The sequence below is a fragment of the Perissodus microlepis genome, chromosome 10 (genome assembly GCF_051167445.1).
Source record: "Perissodus microlepis isolate ML-2025 ecotype Zambia chromosome 10, ASM5116744v1, whole genome shotgun sequence".
In the NCBI taxonomy this organism is placed as follows: Eukaryota; Metazoa; Chordata; class Actinopteri; order Cichliformes; family Cichlidae; genus Perissodus; species Perissodus microlepis.
The window spans coordinates 2,248,626-2,268,756 of record NC_140470.1 but is presented as its reverse complement, the minus strand read 5'-3'; the positions used below and the strand labels follow the sequence as shown (position 1 = coordinate 2,268,756).

The window sequence follows — 20,131 nt, the reverse complement described above, 5'->3', positions numbered from 1 at the left end:
TCTTGCTGGGAAAATGGGAGATATGTGCAACGATTTATTGAAACGTGCAAACATACATTGAAATAAAATAGACAAGAAAACGTTCTAATAATTATATTGAACTTGAAAGTCAGTATTTGTTATGACTGTGTTCTTCAGCACAGCCTGAAGCTTCAGGAATAGTTCCCCGGGTTTCCTGTCGGAGACTCAAAGCTCTTCCTTGGATGCTGCCTGCCGTCTCCGTTTCTTTGTCAAGATGATCCCACACTTGTTCAGTAATGAAGTCCAGGCCAATCCATGACTGACTTACCTAAGTTGTTCACTATGTGTAGACACAACACTGGTTCATCCCTTGAGTTAGATTCCTTTTTCTTGCTTGAACGATGCATAGGTCCGTGTTAAGGAGCTTAACAAAGAAAAAAAACAGTGCGTGACTGAAAATTGGATGAAAAGGCGGCTGATGTCCAAAAACATCAGCTTATATCTTGCTTTCAGAATCCTTGGAAGCAAGATTTAAAGACTTATATCACTTTTGACTTTTCCACAATAATGTATTTATTCTTTTATTCTCGTGAACTGGAATGTGCTCTGTATCAATGCTGCAACCAAATCACCAACATCAGACCTATAAAAAAATTAAAAAAAACACTGAGCTGAACCTGCTGCACTGAAAAGTGCTCAATATGTCATGACATGACTCCAAACACGGGCAGCTGTGGGTTACATTGTGTAACAGGTTACAGAGGCTGCCATCTGTCCAAGAAAGCGCTCAGGTAAATCCTCTGCACTTGGCACTGCAGAGATACTCACCAAGCCAGAACCAGCAGGACACATGACTAAAGTAAAGCTGCTGGCAAACAGCTGAAAATGTGAGCCCACCCGTGGAGAAGGTAAACCACCAAAATCACAGTGTAAAAATATCTACTGTTTACTATGTAGTGGCATTTAGATGAAATAGCACAAGATACTTGAAGTTTAAATAGTAATATGGATGGGGGCATATTACTATATAGGACGCTGGATGTGTTGTTTTAGATATTTAGCTTTGATTGTGCAGCAATTCAGCCTGAAGATTTCAATGAAGTCATGTCTGAGCTCATGATCCTGCTGAAGTCATGCTTTTTAATGTTTGCTCTTTGGCTTTACCTCTTTTGACTTCAACAAATTAAATATAATTTCCTGTCTGTTCCAGTAAAAAAGAAAAAAAATATCTCTTGCACTTTGTATCTAATGTGCTTCATCCAAAAACTGATATCGCATATCTACAGGGACCCAGCCAAGAAATATAACAGCTTCTGGATTAATCAATCATATAGTCCTTGACATCAGGTCAGTGTTGAGAAATAATTCAGGGCAACAGCATCAGCAGCAGCGCTGGAATAATCTGCTTTTAAAGTACAGTCTTTAGTATTGTTTATTCTTTCTTGGCTATTTCACTGCCGCCTCTGGCTGGCTTTTGATCGTGGTGTGATGAGTTCGAGTGTTCAGCTCCAGTTTTTTCTGCAGTGGTGACAGTTAATTCTGAAATTATGCACCACCTGCAATAATCCATCCTGCTTACCCTACTGTTGCAGAATTTCTTGTTCTCATATAATAATAATATTCTGTAGAACAGATATCCCGTTATCTACAGATATGACTTCCTCCCCTAATATAATAAGGTCTCATGTAAGCTCTCTGCTCTAAAGCAACTTTTCATTTCTTCAAATGCTGTAATTCATTTGGGACGATAGAGCCAATATTACGTTATATTTTAATGAGTATTTAGATCGCGACGCTTAAAAGCCGCAAAGATAAGATGTGCCCTGTAGGATTCTGTACTTTGACCACTGTCTTCAAAAATAAGTCAATAATGTTGTTATCCTGACCTCACTCACACCCCACACCCACCTAACGGCAGCTTGAGACCAAACAAACATCGAAAGCATTGTCTACTGTACTGTATGAGTACAATCTACAACAGCGGTCCCCAACCCCCGGGCCTCGGACCGGTACCGGTCCGTGAGTCGTTTGGTACCGGGCCGCGAGAGTTGAGGCTCAGGTGTGAAATGTATGGGTTTCAGGGTTTTTATCGGTTTTCAGCGTTATTTTGTTATCGTTTTGATTGTTAACTCGGTTTTCCTGGGTCTTTTCAGGTGTGTTATGAATAAATCTTCTTTTTTTCGGTACCGGTACTAGTTTTATTTTGTTGTATTTGTTGTATTTATCCGCGACACATTAAAGGCCGGTCCGTGAAAATATTGTCGGGCATAAACCGGTCCGTGGCGCAAAAAAGGTTGGAGACCGCTGATCTACAACACACGAACAACATACTTAGCAGGCAGGGACTGTTTCCAAAGCACAAAACATGCCCCATTAAACTTTTTATCACTTTACACTGATAAGACTAATAACAGGATCATCACGCCTGGTGGATTACTGGTGAATTCTGCTGTTTCGGCTTTTGTGAAACGTGAAACACTTTGTAAGATTTAAAAAAAAAAAAAAAAATCCCACTGCAGAGATTTGCAACTGATGAATAATTACTTAAACCTCTTGTTTATTTGACGGCAGAGAGGAAATATGAGCTCATTTTGAGTTTATTGGCAGCAACATTTTCCCACAGACATGTTTGCCACTACGCTGCATCACATCTTCATTCAACACTAAACTTAAACTGCTCAGCAGTTCAAGACTTCCATGGGATACTGTTCATTTAATGCTATGCTTTATGTTTTCAATAGTGGGCTGTTTGGAACCTAAAACAGGCCAGTTTAGCAACTACACTGCTTTAATATAGAGCCATGATGTTGTTATAAGTGTAAACGTGGTTTAGCATCATTACTGTCTTGATCCCTCATTTCTTTATTCATTGACGGAGAAATGGAAGATAGGTACAGCATGTGTTCGGACGTGTTTACTGAAAGGTGCAAACACACGTGGAAATACAGCATATAAGGCAAAAACAGTGTCTTTCTAATTCTTGCAAGCTTGAAAGTCAATATTTGATATGACTGCTTTTATTCTTCAGCACAGCCTGAACTCTCTTAGGCAGTGTTTATTGTCATTCTTTAAGCAGTCTTTGGGAATAGTTCTGCAGGGTCTTGACAGACATCCCAAAACTCTTCTTCAGCTGTTGGCTGCCTTTTGTTCTGTTCTCTGTCAAGATGATCCTACACTACATCACAGTACAGGTACAGGATGTGGGGAGGCCAGTCGGTGACTATAGTGTTCTGTTCAGACAAGACAGAAACGAAAAACACTGATAGATCTCAGAAAGCCTGGAGAACTATTGCTCAAGAGCACTTTAGAAATTACGACAAGGTTGGATCCTTGCAAGCATAAAATAAAGAAATGAGGCATTACTCAAGACTTTTGCACAGTGCTGACAGCAGAGGTCTTGCTGACAGTATCAATGTCTGATGTGCGTTAATGCCTCCTGATAACAGATACAGGATTTTTAAATGGTACGCTGACATTAGTCTATAGACAAGCTCATAATTTCCAGCAAGAAATCTAAATTCTGATTCATGTTGTACTTTGTAGAGTTGGACACAAGACAAGGTTAAAAGGGACTCGCTATATTACGTGCAGATCTCTTTCTTATTCTCTACCCACATCTGCTCGTCCTTTAGTCAGCATTTTTGTCAGCTCATCACACACGTACACACATACAGTATATCTTGCCTGCTCTGTGTTGAAAGGAGCAGGGCATTGTCCAGTCTGTCAGTTATTTCATTTGGAAATATCAGACTTGTGCCATGTGATATAAAAGTCACCTGCCAAAGTTCACAGACACTCTTATCATTTGGGACTCAGATTAAAAAACCAGACACCCTTTAACCTGTGATTTCTAATAATACAATAAATCACACACACACTCATATTTATTGTCACGTCTCACTTGGTAATAAAAATATATCTAAGAATTTTAAAACGATCATTAAGACTGTTCTCAATAGTACTGACTGTCGCGGTTCTGGGTCCGTTGGACCCAGTATTTTGAGTTTATTATGTTTCGGTTTAATTTTGCATCATGGATTGTTTTCTTGTTCTCTTGTTGTGGTTGTGATGATTATTATTAGAGTTTCGTGTTTCTGTTATCCATGTTTTAGGAATTGTGTTTTCATGTATAGTTCAGTTCCATGTGTCATTTTCTGTCTCTCTGTGTTGAGCCCGTGTCTCTGAGTTGTGATTCATGTTTCCTGTTTTATTGTGAAAGTCTTTGTCTTATGTTAGTGTGTGCAGCTTTGTTCCCCGTGTCTCGTTAGCCCTGAGCTCTCCCAGCTGTGTCTCCCTCCTGTTGCCGATTCCCCCGTTACTACCCTGTGTATATAGGCCCTGTGTTTTCCCATGCTCGGTATCGCGTCGTACCATCAGATCATGCCTGTGTGTTTTCGTATCCGGTTTTTCATGGTCAGTACCATTGCTCAGTTTCATCTTTTGTTTTATGCCAGCAATAAAGCTGAGGTTTGAGTTACAGTTCAGTGTCTGAGTCCTGCGCTTGGATCCTCCTCTCCGCCTGCCCGCACACAGAGCCCTGACACTGACGGCCTGAAAGGCAGACACTGAAGGAAGACACTTGGATGATTCCTTGCCAACAATTAAAAGCAGCTCCAGGAGATGGTTAGGTTTTGAAAACCACAGCTCAGCCAACCAAAGGTACCACGTGTACAGCTCATGTACCTAACAGTATAAGTAAAAACAACCATGATGAGTGAAATGCTTGGATTCAAAATCATAATCCTAAAAGTAACCAGTAACGGTGCGAGACTTACTTGACACTACTTTTACATCTCTGAAGACAAAAGAAGGAAATTCCCACTGATTTTGTGTTGCCTGTATGGAGTGTACTGTTTAAAATATGAAATGAATCCTACAGTTTTTGCTTCTGTTTTTTTACAGTGTTGCCAGGATAATGTTGTAATCTGACTTCAACCTATGACTCTATTTGAGAAAGTTTCGGGCCTTGCACAAATTCCAACACCTCATATGCAACAACTGCAATGTTCACATGTAGCCCCAGAGGAAGGGCAACAGTCTAAATCCAAGGTTCTCAGAGCGAGGCCCGTGTGCCAGCTGTGGGCCACGCTCCGTAGCATTTTGTTCACGTTTCGCTCCACAGTCATGCACCAGGTGAAAAAAGAACCAAGGGAGCAACTTTTCCTTTCTGACAATCATTGCAGAATAAATCATTTACAATTACAGGTGAGGTCAAGATGTCTTGGCTGTGTGGCCTCGGTTGGCTTCTTTGATAATCATGACTAAATAAACACAGAAAACTTTCCCTTTTTTCAGACTACATTAGACTTCACTGTGTAAGCATGAGTCAGCCTAACTGGGAATGGGCAGTCGTTTCAAAGAGAAATTGTTCACAGACACTGAAGCTAAAAGAGCTACACATGAAATCTTTAATACATGAATATGTGAGATTACACAACTGCTTCTGAACTCTAAATATCCAAATGAACCGAGCACATTATTAGAGTTTCATGTTGAATTTTAATGCACTCGTAGAACAAAGGGAAATCTTTCATTTGATCTGAGATTTTAAAGACAGCCTTTCCAGCTTACATGTTTGGGCTTTATTGAGACAGGACAAGAAAGGTTTAAACACAGACCTCTGCAATAGCCTTAAGTCACATGGAGCTCCTGCTCAGCCCAGTGCGAGTGTACAAACAATCACTTTGTCTTTAGTTAAAGGATGAGCTGTGAGCAGGTGTACAGAATCTGCAGCACCAGAGCTTTACAAAGAGGTGTCCAATTCCACCCAGGCCTTGTTGCACTTTAGACAAAGTTCAGGTGTGTGTCTTTGTCCACTCCATAGTTGCCTTTGTGCTCCTCAAACAGATTGCTGAGTTCATCTATGTACAGCTGGTGGAGGGCATCAAGTTCCTCGGCAGTTGGCTTTGCTTTCTTCTCCACTTTGATTGGCCGCCCAACTGCAGAGATGTGACAAAGTGCTTTATGTACTTTGTTTAGTTACAGTGTGTTTAAGATATGTTTACTGAGCGTGAGGACTGCGTGCCAGCCAGTTACAAAGGACAGCCCGGTGTGTTTGTTCTCACAGCGAATGTCACTCTATATCTGATCGCCATTACTCACATGCACCGAAACTGAACTCAGTGACATCAGTTACTTCTCACAAAGTTGAAAACTTATTGGGAAGTGCAAGGATGCTTTACTATATGTTTTTACCTGAGGGAAGATATCTATTAGGCCTTTAGAGTGTTAATATACACTGCTGCCCAAGTATCCATCCAGCTGCACGTAGTGATGGTGGAGTAAAGCTGCTTACTCACCTACTGTGTTGATAGGTTTTCTGTAGGGCATAAGGCCGAAGGAGTACTGGAAAATGCCTCGTGCATGGAAGAGAGGAAGAGAGACACCCATGATCTTTTGCAGGTTTTCCTGCAACCATCGAAGCCAAGTTCCCCTCGGGTTTTCCACCTGGGCATACACTTCATTCTCCCCAAAAGAGAAGACTGGTACCAGATGAGCTCTGGGAAAAAATGGTTGAGCTCTATTGGTTTCTTATTTCTAACTGATCTCATAGCAGAATATGTGCTTTCCCAGGAAATTCCATGCAAGTCACTTGAATAAGTTTCAGGAGTCAAGCTACAAAACCCCCCTAAAATGAATAGATTGACAATCTTTTTAATAAGCAAAACCATTTCAGAGGAGTAGATGGAGCAGAATTTTCCACATTGCCTCAGGGCTGGCTGATCTTACCCATACTCCATGGCCATTTTGATGAAGCCTTTTTTATGGGCCAAGAGTACATTGAAAGTGCCTGGGTGGGCATCAAGGGCCTCTGGTGCCCCTCCAACAGCTATCACAATAGCATTTCCACCTTTCTTTTTGCAGAGTGGATAAGTGGCACTCTCTTTGTCTGAAGGAATCAGGCCTGCAATGTTGTAACAGAAGGAAAAAATAATAAGTGTTCAAATACAATATGTTTATTTTAACATACATAAAAAAGAAGAATGGGAAATATGACTGAAATGTCAATAGCTCAAACCTCCACACATGATGTAGTCTCTGAAGAATGGAGCTCTGAACCAAAGAGGCAACATGAGCAGGTAGCTGGTGATGCCTGGAAACAGCTGTCTGAAGCCTGTCGAGTAGGTGCAGAAGTTGGTAAAGGCTCCTGCCACCAGCACACCATGGGGATGGAAGCCAAGGATGTAGTTATGCCTGGGATCTAAGTCAGCCGTCTTCACCAACTGAAAGGGGAAAGAAGATTATATTTGTAGATGTATACATAGTCAAGAGTGCATGCAGACATACTCGGGATGATAATGGCCACCAGAATCATGGTAAATAGTTTAATCCTCATCAACCTAAGAGCTGTTTTGGACTTTGCGTTGCAGTTGCTTGGCTCTGGCTGCAGTCCAAACATGTGCCTCAATATCTCAGTTTCAACACAATGTCTTTGACCCTCTGAACCTTCCCTCATCTCCCCTGCCTGAGGCTTCAGGACTCGATTGGGTATGACTTTAACAGCCACACTGGCAGGATGAAGTACTGTATGTGAAACCTTTGAAATTGCCTGTATTTCTGCACAAAAAGCATTATAAATATATAATTATTATACAGTATATACTACAAGTAAATGGTATATTGCAAGTGTGGTTTCATAGATCTGGCCATATTTGACATGAATAGCAAGAAGGGGGACCTAAACTGCAAAAAACCCCAAAACCCAACAACAGGAAAACGACAAACTTTTATTTAGGTTGAAAGCAAGACACAGGTACAGATAATCCAGATGAAGTAAGACTGAACACACAAAAAACAGGAAATCAGTCATAGCTAAACTGGGAAATGCAGACACATACATTAATTTAGCTTATGGGGTTGACACAAGGAGATATAACAGAAAACACTGAGCGAACACTATGTTTTAAAAAATATTCCAGACCATCCAAATCATTGAATTAAGTTTTCCGATAACTTCCATGGCTACAGGTGTGTAAAATCAATCATCTAGGCATGCAGACTGCTTCTACAAACATTCGTGAAAGAATAGGTCATGTGATGGGGTGGGCAGGGTCACGCAGTGGTTTCCCCAAGTCAGAATTTTTAACTGGTATGCTCCGTCAACTCAGAAAGTCGCTGCAGGCTCTACCAGCTCCAGCTTTGTTGCCTCCCAAAGTTAACAATCCAGGATGGCAGCAGTGAGCATAAAAAGTAATAAAATTGTTGTTGTTTTGTTTTTGTTTGTTTGTTTTTTAAATTATTTATTTATGTATTTATCCTTAAGTTCTGTTATTGAAGTTTAAAATGAAATACATTTGAAATACACTCTTAATCTGTCCTGCTGCCCCTGCTGTGTATTTGTGACTCACTAAAAAAGCTACTAACCCGGCTGTGTCCATGACTGTGCTGCAGTGGTGTTTTAAGCATAAGCGTTGCAATGGCCCACATTTTTTCACACGTAGGCTGATGTGATGATCCACATGATCAATAGCAGATCAGCGCACCTCAGGGGACGAGCACCACTCAGGGTTTAATAACTTGGACTCACCACCATTTTTTATAACCTAAGAAGCCTCTTGGATGAACCATCAAATCAAATCAAATCAAATCAAATCAAATCAAATCAAATCAAATCAAATCAAATCAAATCAAATCAAATCAAATCAAATCAAAATTTATTTATATAGCACATATAACCATGAATATCTTCCTGGAGGCGTCCAGCTGTTTTCTTTTTTCAAGCTATTTTTCATGTTTTGTTATCAGCTGTACCAACGACGCATTTCTTCTCTAAACTCTACATATAGGACATTTCCTTCCTTTACAAAGTGTTTAGGCCCAGAAGCCCGTTCAACCAGAGTTCAACCAGAGACTAAAAATGACCAGAGGCTCCACTTATATAATTCCTCCTCGTTCTGTTGAAGTTTAGCAACTGTTTCACAGCAATTTCATGATGGGTATTGCAAAAGGTTTTCTGACTGCGATTGTTTTATTACATGTCTTCACATTCAAGCTTTCAGTAGACATTTTCTGCCCACTATTGCCTCCGTTGTCCAGATTTTGTGCAATGCAGAGTTCAAGTTTCCACATCGCAACTGTGTCTAATGCCAACTGGATCAGGACTGTAAGTGTTCTTACCACACATCCTGACATCTGGAGACCCCAGAGATACATACATGTTTTATCATGTTGCACAGGTGTTTTATTATCTATTACTCCTCATTTTTATGCCTTTTTTAGTCTGTTCATATCTACTGATGCTGTTTTGTTTTTTAAAAAATAGTAATATTAATAGGGCTTGAGTCAAAAACACCCAGATGCACATATGTAGCTTTATTAACTCCAGCCAAGAGTCCTAAAGAAAGTAAGTAAAAACACTGAAGATGTCACTGGACCTACTTTACCTGAGAGCTGAGCTGGGGCATGCTCTGGTCATGAAAAGGAGAGCTGATGCTGTTACATGACACTTTTGGCTGGTTGTCTGTTTATTTCAGATATTTTATATTGGGGTTAAAATGACCCTGATTGGTGTCATCATGTAAATAAAACACAAATAACATAACTGACATTACAAGATGTTTCAAATTCGGCTTGATGCAAGAAAACAACAGTTCCTTATCTTTTAAGTAGGGCCTAATGTTAAAGCATGAATACAAGCACCTCTAATTTCAGCGCAGCACTTGATGAAAGGAATCAGGGGATATCCTGCATGTACCAAATTTCATTACACAAAAATGAAGGAGAAATGGTAAAAACAGTGAAGAACAATTAATCATTGACTTGTCTGAGAGGTTCTGCAATATGCTCACGTGCCAGAAAATAACCAGGACCATTTGAATAAAAAATACTGCACTTGCAGTATTTTTCAGATATTAGGAGCACCTTCCCTTAATTTAGCTTTTAGCATTCTAGGCTCCCAGCACACTGTTAAAAAGGTCAAAATACAGTTGGCACTGCCCACAGCGCTACTCTACTGCCAACCAGGAGGTCAGAGATTCAGGTGTGATATGTTAATAGTTACATGGAGAAAGTAGCCTCAAACAGAGATAAGGAGCACGTTGCAGAGGTTTGGCAGGTTCAAGTTTTCTAACCCTTCATGCACATAGAAGGTTTTACAGCATGAAAACAAAATATCTTCCTGAAACCTTTTGAACATAAATGTTACCTATTTTTCTTTTTAATGCTGGCTAACAAAGATGGAAATATTCTGAGTTTCAAAAGTGATTTCAGAAGCGTGCCTAATGATTGCAGTGGATGTCTGCTGAGTCACTGAAAGACTTTTGCAATGCTTCAAATTTCCACTTCACAGCTATGTTCTGCCAACTGGACCAGGGCTGTCTTCCAAAGTGTTTGTGGCTCACATCTTAAAGTACAGAAGATTTCTGTTGAGTTTTGAGGAGCTGCCCTTTATTCACGTGAAAAAAGCACTTCATAAAATATAATACTACAAGGTGAGCATAATGGGGGCCCATCGTGTTTCCAAAGGCGATAAGTGTCCAGGGTTGCTCACTTCAAGTTTATATAAAAGTTGAAATGAACATCTTGTACTTCCATATATTTGTCACTTGGCAGGAAGGTTAAAGAGATGTGCCAGTGTTTACACATGACAAAGGTCATCTTGCTATTTGCAAGGTAAAAGACTTCTGGTGTCACAGAAACACTGGATATTAGCAATATTTAATAAAAAAACACTCTCTGATTATCAACAATAAAATCTGGAGGAAGATAAGCAGCTCTGACTCAAACCTTTTTCTTGGGATTCTCCTTTAATGCTGGAGATGTTCTTTTTGTTGGAATTGGTGAATATAGACGGATGGTGGGTCTCTGAATTCATTCCCCAGCTCTTCTCCATTGGTTGGAGCTTCATTGAGCTGCTTATGCAGCTTATTTTGCTCTTTGGCAAGTAAATTATGAGCCACTGTGTTTGTGATCAATCCTCGCAAACGTAGTGATATTTCTCTGTAATGTTTGAAGCGACACAAGTGAAAAGCTCCATGATGTCGTTTGTTTAGTCCGCTAAAAATAAGCACTCCCTTCACTGATCTGTGCGTGAGATTCATACTCAAGACAACACTTTTCTTTTATCAGGCAATCATCTCAGAACCAGTTTCAGTCATTTGATACAGTTTTTCCAGTAATGTTTTCTCTTTATTATTTCTTATTGAATAAGGGTGCATTCACACAGATTTTAATGCTTTCTCAGATTGTAACAGATCACATGAAGGTTGTGAGTAAAGCTTATATAAGCAAGTCATGTTACTGGACCTTCGTGGAGCTGATTGTTGGTGTCCGTGCTGTGGAGACCTGCTGCAGGTGGCTCCCAAAGTTAAACATTAGCTCCAGTTTCACTGATGAGGCACTAAGTAAGCGAAGTGTCTCTCATAGCGTCACCAAGACCTGCTGTTGAGCTGTCATCGTTACGTAATCTGTGTTTTTATCATTCCTGCCAAGATAGTTTTCAAAAGGATAAATATCTACTTTTCCCAAATTCCCAGGTGGACCTAGCTCCACACTGCATCTTCCGCTGCATTAGTGGAAAGGTATTCATAGATGTACCCTGGGGAAGTTTTGTGGGAAGACAATCACGGCAGATAAAGTCTGTGGGCTACACAGGAGTATCACCCCAAATCACTTGTGAGAAAGTGCTTTTCCATAACCACAGATAACAACGATTCCAACTTCAGGACTTGGTAACTTGGTGGTGGCGTCAGGATTAAATGTGGTTTATCGTCATAAAGATGCAAAAATATGTTTTGTAGCCTGAAAATGATGCCATGTGTGCTCTGTAATTGCCGTCAGATACATTTGAATTTGCGTCACTATCTCGTCTACATGCATTTTTGTCCTTTTAGAAACCAAGACACTCACATCAGCTGGTGAGCTTTCAGCCTGAGCTGGTGACGGTGTATTAGAAACGGTGGGCAAAGACATGCTAATGAAAGGAATTAGGAAACTTTAAATAACACATCTTCTCTCTACCCTCACACGGACTCCTTGTTTTGGGCCCAATGTGGCAGTCAGATGATGCTGGGCAGAATTCAGTTTGAACTAGATGGCACAAAACATTCTTGTTTTTTTTTCTTAGAAATTTTTTTCTTAGAAATTATTTAATATATTAAATTATTTAATATATGAAATTCAAAATATTCACACGAGGCCTCTAATGATATATATATACATCTATATATTATAAATATTATATATATAATTAAAAAAAAACTCCACTCGCCCCACTCGGGCGGTCAATCCTTCAAGCTCGGGTCCTCTATCAGAGGCCTGGGAGCTTGAGGGTCCTGCGCAGTATCTTAGCTGTTCCTAGGACTTTGCTCTTCTGGACAGAGATCTCCGATGTTGTTCCCGGGATCTGCTGGAGCCACTCGCCTAGTTTGGGAGTCACCGCACCTAGTGCTCCGATTACCACTGGGACCACCGTCACCTTCACCCTCAACATCTTCTCGAGCTCTTCTCTGAGCCCTTGGTATAATATATATATATATATATATATATATATATATATATATATATATATATATATATATATATATATATATATATTATATATATATATATATATATATATATATATATATATATATATATATATACACATCTATATAATATATATATATATATTATATAGATGTATATATGATGTGTATATATATATATATATATATATATATATATATATATGGTTCACGCCTACTGGCTGAAGAAGCTGACTGCACTCCACGAGCACCTGGCAGCACAAATGAACCAGCTGCTAGTTGACGAGAGACACCCAGAATGGCTAACCGAAGGCCGGACAGTCCTGATCCTCAAGGACCCCCAGAAGGGACTGGTCCCCTCCAACTACCGACCAATAACCTGCCTCAGCACCACGTGGAAGCTCCTGTCAGGCATCATAGCAGCTAAGATGAACAGGCATATGGGTCAATACACGAGCGGGGCACAGAAAGGGATGGGCAAGAATACCAGAGGCGCAAAACACCAGCTACTGATAGACCGAGCAGTCAGCCGAGACTGCAGGACCAGACTGACCAACCTGTGCACTGCCTGGATTGATTACAAGAAGGCCTATGACTCAATGCCCCACAGCTGGATACTGCCTAGAACTATATAAGATCAACAGGACCCTGAGAGCCTTCATCAGGAACTCAATGGGGCTGTGGTGGACAACACTAGAGGCCAACTCCAAGCCCATAGCACAAGTCACCATCAAGTGCGGGATCTACCAAGGAGATGCTCTGTCCCCACTGCTGTTCTGCATAGGCCTGAACCCCCTCAGTGAGATCATTGACAAGACTGGCTACAGATACCGACTACGGAACGGAGCAGTTGTCAGCCACCTCCTGTACATGGATGACATCAAGCTGTATGCCAAGAGTGAACGAGACATCGATTCACTGATCCACACCACCAGGATGTACAGCAATGACATCGAGATGTCGTTCGGGTTGGAGAAGTGTAGTCGGATGGTAACAAAGAGAGGGAAGGTAGTCAGAACTGAGGGGATCAAGCTACCAGAAGGCAACATTGCAGACATAGAGGATAGTTACAAGTACCTGGGGATCCCGCAGGCGGATGGGAACCATGAAGAGGCCGCTAGGAAAGCTGCAACCACCAAGTACCTGCAGAGGGTCAGGCAAGTCCTGAGGAGTCAGCTGAACGGTAAGAACAAGATCCGGGCTATCAACACCTACGCCCTGCCCGTGATCAGGTACCCTGCTGGGGTAATAGGCAGGCCAAAGGAGGAGATAGAAGCCACTGACATCAAGGCAAGAAAGCTCCTTACCATGCATGGAGGGTTTCACCCCAAGTCCAGCTTCCTGAGGCTGTACGCTAAGCGGAAGGAAGGAGGCCAGGGACTGGTGAGTGTCAGCACCGCAGTCCAGGATGAGACAACGAACATCCAAGAATACATTGGGAAGATGGCCCCAACTGACAGCGTGCTCAGTGAATACCTCAGGCAGCAGAAACCCAAGAAAGAGGAGGGAGACGAGGAACCATCATGGAAGGACAGGCCCCTGCACGGTATGTACCACCAGCAGATAGAGGAGGTGGCTGATATCCAGAAATCCTACCAGTGGCTGGACAAAGCTGGACTGAAAGACAGCACAGAGGCACTAATCATGGCAGCACAAGAACAAGCACTGAGCACAAGATCCATAGAGGCTGGGGTCTATCACACCAGGCAAGACCCCAGGTGCAGGCTGTGTAAAGATGCCCCAGAGACAATCCAGCACATAACAGCACGGTGCAAGATGCTAGCAGGCAAGGCATACATGGAACGCCATAACCAAGTGGCCGGGATAGTATACAGAAACATCTGTGCCGAGTATAACCTGGAAGTTCCGAGGTCAAAATGGGAGATGCACCCAAGGGTGATGGAGATTGACCGAGCTAAGATCCTGTGGGACTTCCAGATACAGACGGACAAAATGGTGGTGGCTAACCAACCGGACATAGTGGTGGTAGACAAACATGAGAAGACGGCCGTAGTGATCGATGTAGCGGTTCCGAATGACAGCAACATCAGGAAGAAGGAACACGAGAAGCTGGAGAAATACCAAGGGCTCAGAGAAGAGCTCGAGAAGATGTGGAGGGTGAAGGTGACGGTGGTCCCCGTGGTAATCGGAGCACTAGGTGCGGTGAAACCCAAGCTAGGCGAGTGACTCCAGCAGATCCTGGGAACAGCTAAGATACTGTGCAGGACCCTCAAGCTCCCAGGCCTCTAGTAGAGGACCCGAGCTTGAAGGATTGACCGCCCGCAGGGGCGAGTGGGGAATTTTATATATACATATATGTGTGTCTGTGTGTGTGTGTGTGTGTGTGTATTACTTGTTATTATTATTATTGATGTGCAGACAAAGTTTTAGTGATTTTGTGTCCGATACTATTTGTTGTATTTATTATTAATATTCATGTTACTGTATTTAAAATTATTTTCAGTATTGTATTTTTTTGTTAAATGTATCACGATCATGTTTCTAATCCAAGGAGCCCCAAGTGTTAGGAGCCGACTGCACGTTGACATAGCTGACCTATAGATAAAGGACAAGCTTTCATATTGCTCGACTATTGGACAATAATAGCCAATGGCAAATATACTGGTCAATTCCTATTGTGTTTTCATGCATAGCTTCGAGGGCTTCTTCACGTAAAGACAGATATGACCCACTTACAGCACTACAGATAGTTTCAAAATGAAACATCTACAATCACTTTCTGTTAAGATGTAAAGCTTTCTAGGAGGAAAATAAGTTGATCTTTATGATTATTTTTAGTAATCATAATTTTTAGATTTCAGTGAAACATTTATTTAATGTAACTGTAAGGAATTCACCCATAGAATAAAAACCCAAACAAATAAACATCAGTATAAATGTTTTTTAGCAAGTCTTTATGAACACCTATACGGGGTTTGTGCTAAAACAACAACAGCTTTATTGTTGTTTCACGTTGTCTTATCAGCTCGGTCCAAAGTATCAGTCACATCCAGGGGCAAGAAGTCTATCCATGTAATGAAGCAGATGTTGTTAATAGAGTTTTTGTTCTCTGTGAATTTCACAGAAAAGGTCTTCTGCCGTTATTTGTCATGGTTAAAAAAATAAGCCAGGAGTCACTTCATAGTCGTGTAGACAAAATACTACTCATCCATGCTGTCACAAGAGGGCGTGATGTAACACAAGAGGGGAGCCTGTAACGCACAATCAGGGCTTGGCAACGCAGCGTTTATTTACAGCAGTTTCTCTCATGGATCGTGGGTTTTGGACCCACGTTTCAGTTTCATATTATTTTTTGATTCCTGCGTTTATTGAGTTTTAAGTTCTTTTGCATTTTACATTCTTTCCTAATAGCACCTGTTTTCTGGTTGGCTTCATTACACTTATATTCTCAGGCCTTCTCAGTTTATTTTTATTTTTTTACCTTTGACAGTTTAGTTTTTGCTTGTGGTTCATATTTCATTCTTTGAGTTTCACTTCATACTCCTGTGTGCTCCTGTAGTTTGTCAAGTCTCCATCTCTGCGTTTACCTTATATCAGATTACGTCCTGTTTTATTTTGGTAGTCTTTTGTCCCTCATGTCTTGTATCTGTTTTTTTTCCTTTTTCTCCTTATCAAGTACGTTTCACCGAGCTGTTCTTTAGTCCCCTAATTAGCCCCTTGTGTGTATATAGTCCTGTCTTTATTTTGTTATGTACGACTGTTCCTCCGCTTTGTGCTCTGGTGTTGGTCCCTGGGCTTTTGGTTTTATTTTTATGCTTTCAGTTTGTTTATCTTCTTTCAAAACAAACAAATATTTGAAATATTTTTATTGAGATGTGGATTTTTATTAGACTTTTTAGTATTGAATGAATACACTACCGGTCAAAAGTTTTGGAACATAATTTTTCCAATTTTTGTAATTGAAAGTTGTGCAGTTTAATGTCTCATTTAACTTGAAATGAAAGCTAAGTACAAATAAGCAACTGGAGTTAAAAAAAGACAGAAATGACTTCTGACTCAAAGTAGCCTCCTTTAGCAGATATAACAGCTGAACACACCCGTGACATTCTTTCTACAACAGAAATCAAATATTCTTCAGAAAGTTTTTCCCATATTTGTTGCAGAAGTTCCCATAAATGTGGACCTTGTAGGTTGCTTTGCTTTCACTCTTCTGTCCAGTTAATCCCAAACCAGCTCGATGGGGTTTGAGTCTGGAGACTGTGCTGCTGTTTTCAAGCTCACCATCTTGTTCTTTTTTTCTGAGGTAGTTCTGGCACAGCTTGGACTTGGAACCATCCTTTCATCTACTTGCCTGCAAAGATCCTGCTTGATGAACCAAAGATTTCAAATTTTGATTCATCAGTCCATAATACCTTCCTCCAGTCTTCAGTAGTCCAGTGGCCGTGTTTCATGGCCCAGACAAGCCTCCTTGTCTTATTCTGACGTTTTAGCATCGTTCTGTCAAACCTGCAGCTCGAAGTCTTCTCTTCACAGTTGAAACTGAGACTTGCTTATTACGACTACTGTTGTCCTGTGAGCCCCTTATCACCCAAGCTGTTAACTCAGTCCTCTGATTCAGTTGTGTCTTTGGGTCTGCAGACCTCTACCTGTCAGATTTTGCTCCAGTTTCTTCTGATGTTTAAGGAAACTGTAGTCACTGACACCTTGACTTTCATTGCAGTTTCTCTGTAGGACAGACCTATTTTTAAGTGTTATAAAGGTCTGTGTCTCTTCCATTGTTAATCACATTTTTCTCACCATTTTTGTAGCAACACACTACTTTCAGCAGTACAATACTGTTCAACTGATGCTCACGAGGGTCTGGTACCACAGTGTGTTCCAGCACGGCTTTCATGCAGACAGAAGAGGCTGTAAGTAATCCAGAAAAGTTGGAGACCTATAGGAATTAGTAGCACCAGCTTTCGAGGCTTGATCAACCTTCATTGCTGCAGAACAGCTTTAAATTATTAACACATGTTGTCCCTGAAAAAGGTCTTTTTGTAGAATTCTGAAATGGACATGATTGTTCAGTTTTGGGTAACCTTACCTTTTTTATTTATTTCTGGCTGTTCACCTCTTACCTTTTCATTGGACTTGAACGACTGGAATTGCAAAAAGGTTGAGATGTTCTAAAACTTTTGACCAGTAGTGTATGTAACTCATATATTTAGCTATGAGTGTCGCTTATCACTGTATAACACTGTCACAGTACTTAATTACAACAGGAAACAGAGGAGTGTCCTCCATCTGTGGATCATTTGTTGCCAAGGACATAGATAAGAAGCATTCCTCATTGCAGGCTGGAGATTAGATCAGATGACCTGGCAGATGTTCTGATGTCCTACTCTCTTGCACAAGCGAATCCCTTGCACAAGTGAATCCTCCACATATTGATTTTCTGTCTCGTTATGGAAGCAATGTGCATGCACAAAAAATAGATGACGCAAAAACAAGAAGTCTAAAGCTTTCTCTTACCTTGATGGGAAAGTAATCACGCATGTATTCCCAAACTTTGAGGCTGCACAGGAAGGGCGACCTGTGGCCTCCACGTGCAGGAGTGTCATAATCGAAGTACCACCAGACAGCATACAGCACGCTGATCAGCCAGTAGCGAGTGAACATCAGGTAAAAGAACAGGAAGATGCAGGTGGGTGCTGAGACGAGAAGGACATTCACTAACACAACAGACACCAAATGATTGGTAACTATATCAGAGTTAGCCATGATAGCGTATGCATAAATGGGACTCTGTTCAGAGGGGAGACCATCTCAGAGTCTTGAAGTCCTTTACAGATTTACAGATATGTATTAGAAGTGCCAATCTTGGTTTTATAACTGTATATTTGCTATCACTCTCATTTTTATTGCTTTCCAGGATGCTTCGAATCAATATTTTTAATCTCTCTTGGCGAAAAAAGACAAATAGCATGAAGACAAATAATCAAAGCTCGTGTTTAGCATGGACACTGAAATACTAGTTATCACAAAACTAGCTATGAATGACTTGTATCACCTGCTGCACCAGGGAGCTCATAAACTAGTTACAGAGATGGTGAAGTGGCTAAGAATACAAATGTAAACTTGAACAGAGCCAGTGGGATAAAAGGCGCAAAAAACTCCAGTATATAGGAAACGTATTCTCAAAGTATCTTCTTTAATTTACTGCTAATAAAATCAGTTAATGTGGCAGCAAATATTAACAGGATTCTGTGGCTGTGTCAAAAAATAAAGAAGCTTGGAAACCTGAATTAAGGAGCTCTGTTCTCCAGAACTACAAAAACAACAGGCGGATGAAATGACTTGGATGGATGCTCTTCTGTCTGGCTCCCTCTTCTGGCCATGCAGAACTACAGCTCACGTAAAACAAAGGTTCTCTCTGTTTTGCACTAATTGTGACTTTATCAAAAGCAGATAAACAAGCATGTTTATGTTTCACAATAATATTAATGTGAAAATCTTCATTTATCCTTTTACTTCTTTAGCAGAGTCATTCTTGCATCCTTCCATCATTTACAGGTTTCCCAATTTAACTCACACAGAAAAGTCAACACTCACCCAGACCAAGGAAGGTGAAGACCCACTGCAGCACCATGGCAGTCTGCAGTCTCCTGTGGAGGGGTATAGCCATGGGGGCAAAATTAATTTTCATGATTTCCACAAGAGAAGAAATCCAAACCAAGGCGCTGCAGTGGAGGCAAAGAGGAAGAGCGAGAGAAGGAGGTCCAAAGTCTGCTCTTGTCACCTCTCCACCAGCATTTCCTATTGACCGGCTTATCTCAAAAGCTTAGCAAAGCCTTTGATTTGCCAGTCCATATCTATGCAATCTGACTTTTGAACAAGCAAGTAATGCACTACACAGAGATCCCCAGCAAAGAACAACAAGCCACAAAGCTGTGGACTTCCTGCAGAGCATTGAAGGCAATCACTGGCTAGAATGGGCATGCTGTATGCAAAATAAGTGTTTATATTTGTAAAGGCTCCATCTTTTTGTTAGAAAAATGTATACATTTCTTGTCACATGGGGTCTATGTCAGCGCTGCATAAAAGCTTAAAAACTATTTCCAAAAGGTAAGGTAACTAGACACCTAGCCTGGACAACAGTAGCTAAGCTAAGTGAGCTAAACACACACCGAAATTAACAAAGGGATCATCAAAGGTGTGGATGGAGCATATAGATGATTCAGATTATGCATTGTGTCACAAAGCAACGCACTGATAGGACTGTAATCTATGCACATTATCTTTTTTCTAATGAGTTAGGCTGACATTTGCTGGATCAGTGGGTTTTATTGGCTTTCTTTTTTCTTCTACCCTTTGATTACATCTTCATAAATTATTTATTATCTACCTTAATTACCTCATTAACACTTTGATCTCTCTTAATCAATCAGTTTTCACTTGCACCCACTAACAAACAATAATAGCAAATACAATAGGAATTAAAATCAATAGTCATGTCTGTAAAGCTTAACAGCTGAACTGTATAAGGCTTCCGTTCAAACACTGTGTGTTTTTCTGATGTCTTAAACTAAAGTCCGGTTTGAGACAGGTCCTCGGGGCATGTAAGGAGTCGGCATTATTCATGTATTCTGCTGTTGTTGGCACAATCTGCAAATGACGATATGCTCTGTCACAGAGGAGACTTTGCATGAATCACTGGCCTATTTAATGAGTGCTGTGATGGCTTTATTTTAAATAATATG

At 40.8% G+C, this 20,131-nt stretch overlaps 1 protein-coding gene across 1 annotated transcript; it reads right to left on the bottom strand.

Annotated features, from left to right (window-relative positions):
• Nucleotides 1-5,453: 5,453 nt before the first annotated feature.
• mogat2 (monoacylglycerol O-acyltransferase 2) lies at nucleotides 5,454-19,209 on the bottom strand. Its single transcript, XM_084941451.1, has 6 exons — nucleotides 18,984-19,209; nucleotides 17,904-18,082; nucleotides 6,980-7,184; nucleotides 6,691-6,865; nucleotides 6,261-6,460; nucleotides 5,454-5,900 (listed from the first exon to the last, which is right to left on the bottom strand). Exons 1-6 carry the CDS (start codon nucleotides 19,075-19,077, stop codon nucleotides 5,746-5,748), a joined length of 1,008 nt encoding a protein of 335 aa, XP_084797577.1. The 5' UTR covers nucleotides 19,078-19,209; the 3' UTR covers nucleotides 5,454-5,745.
• Between the last annotated feature and the right edge of the window lie 922 nt (nucleotides 19,210-20,131).

Excerpts from the sequence above, each read along its gene's own strand:
- mogat2 (XM_084941451.1), bottom strand. The coding sequence starts at position 19,077 with ATGAAAATTAATTTTGCCCCCATGGCTATACCCCTCCACAGGAGACTG. Across the intron at positions 7,185-17,903 it reads GTGATTACTTTCCCATCAAG|TTGGTGAAGACGGCTGACTT; the intron begins GTAAGAGAAAGC and ends TTCCCCTTTCAG. Across the intron at positions 6,461-6,690 it reads AAAATGGCCATGGAGTATGG|AGCTCATCTGGTACCAGTCT; the intron begins GTAAGATCAGCC and ends ATTTTTTCCCAG.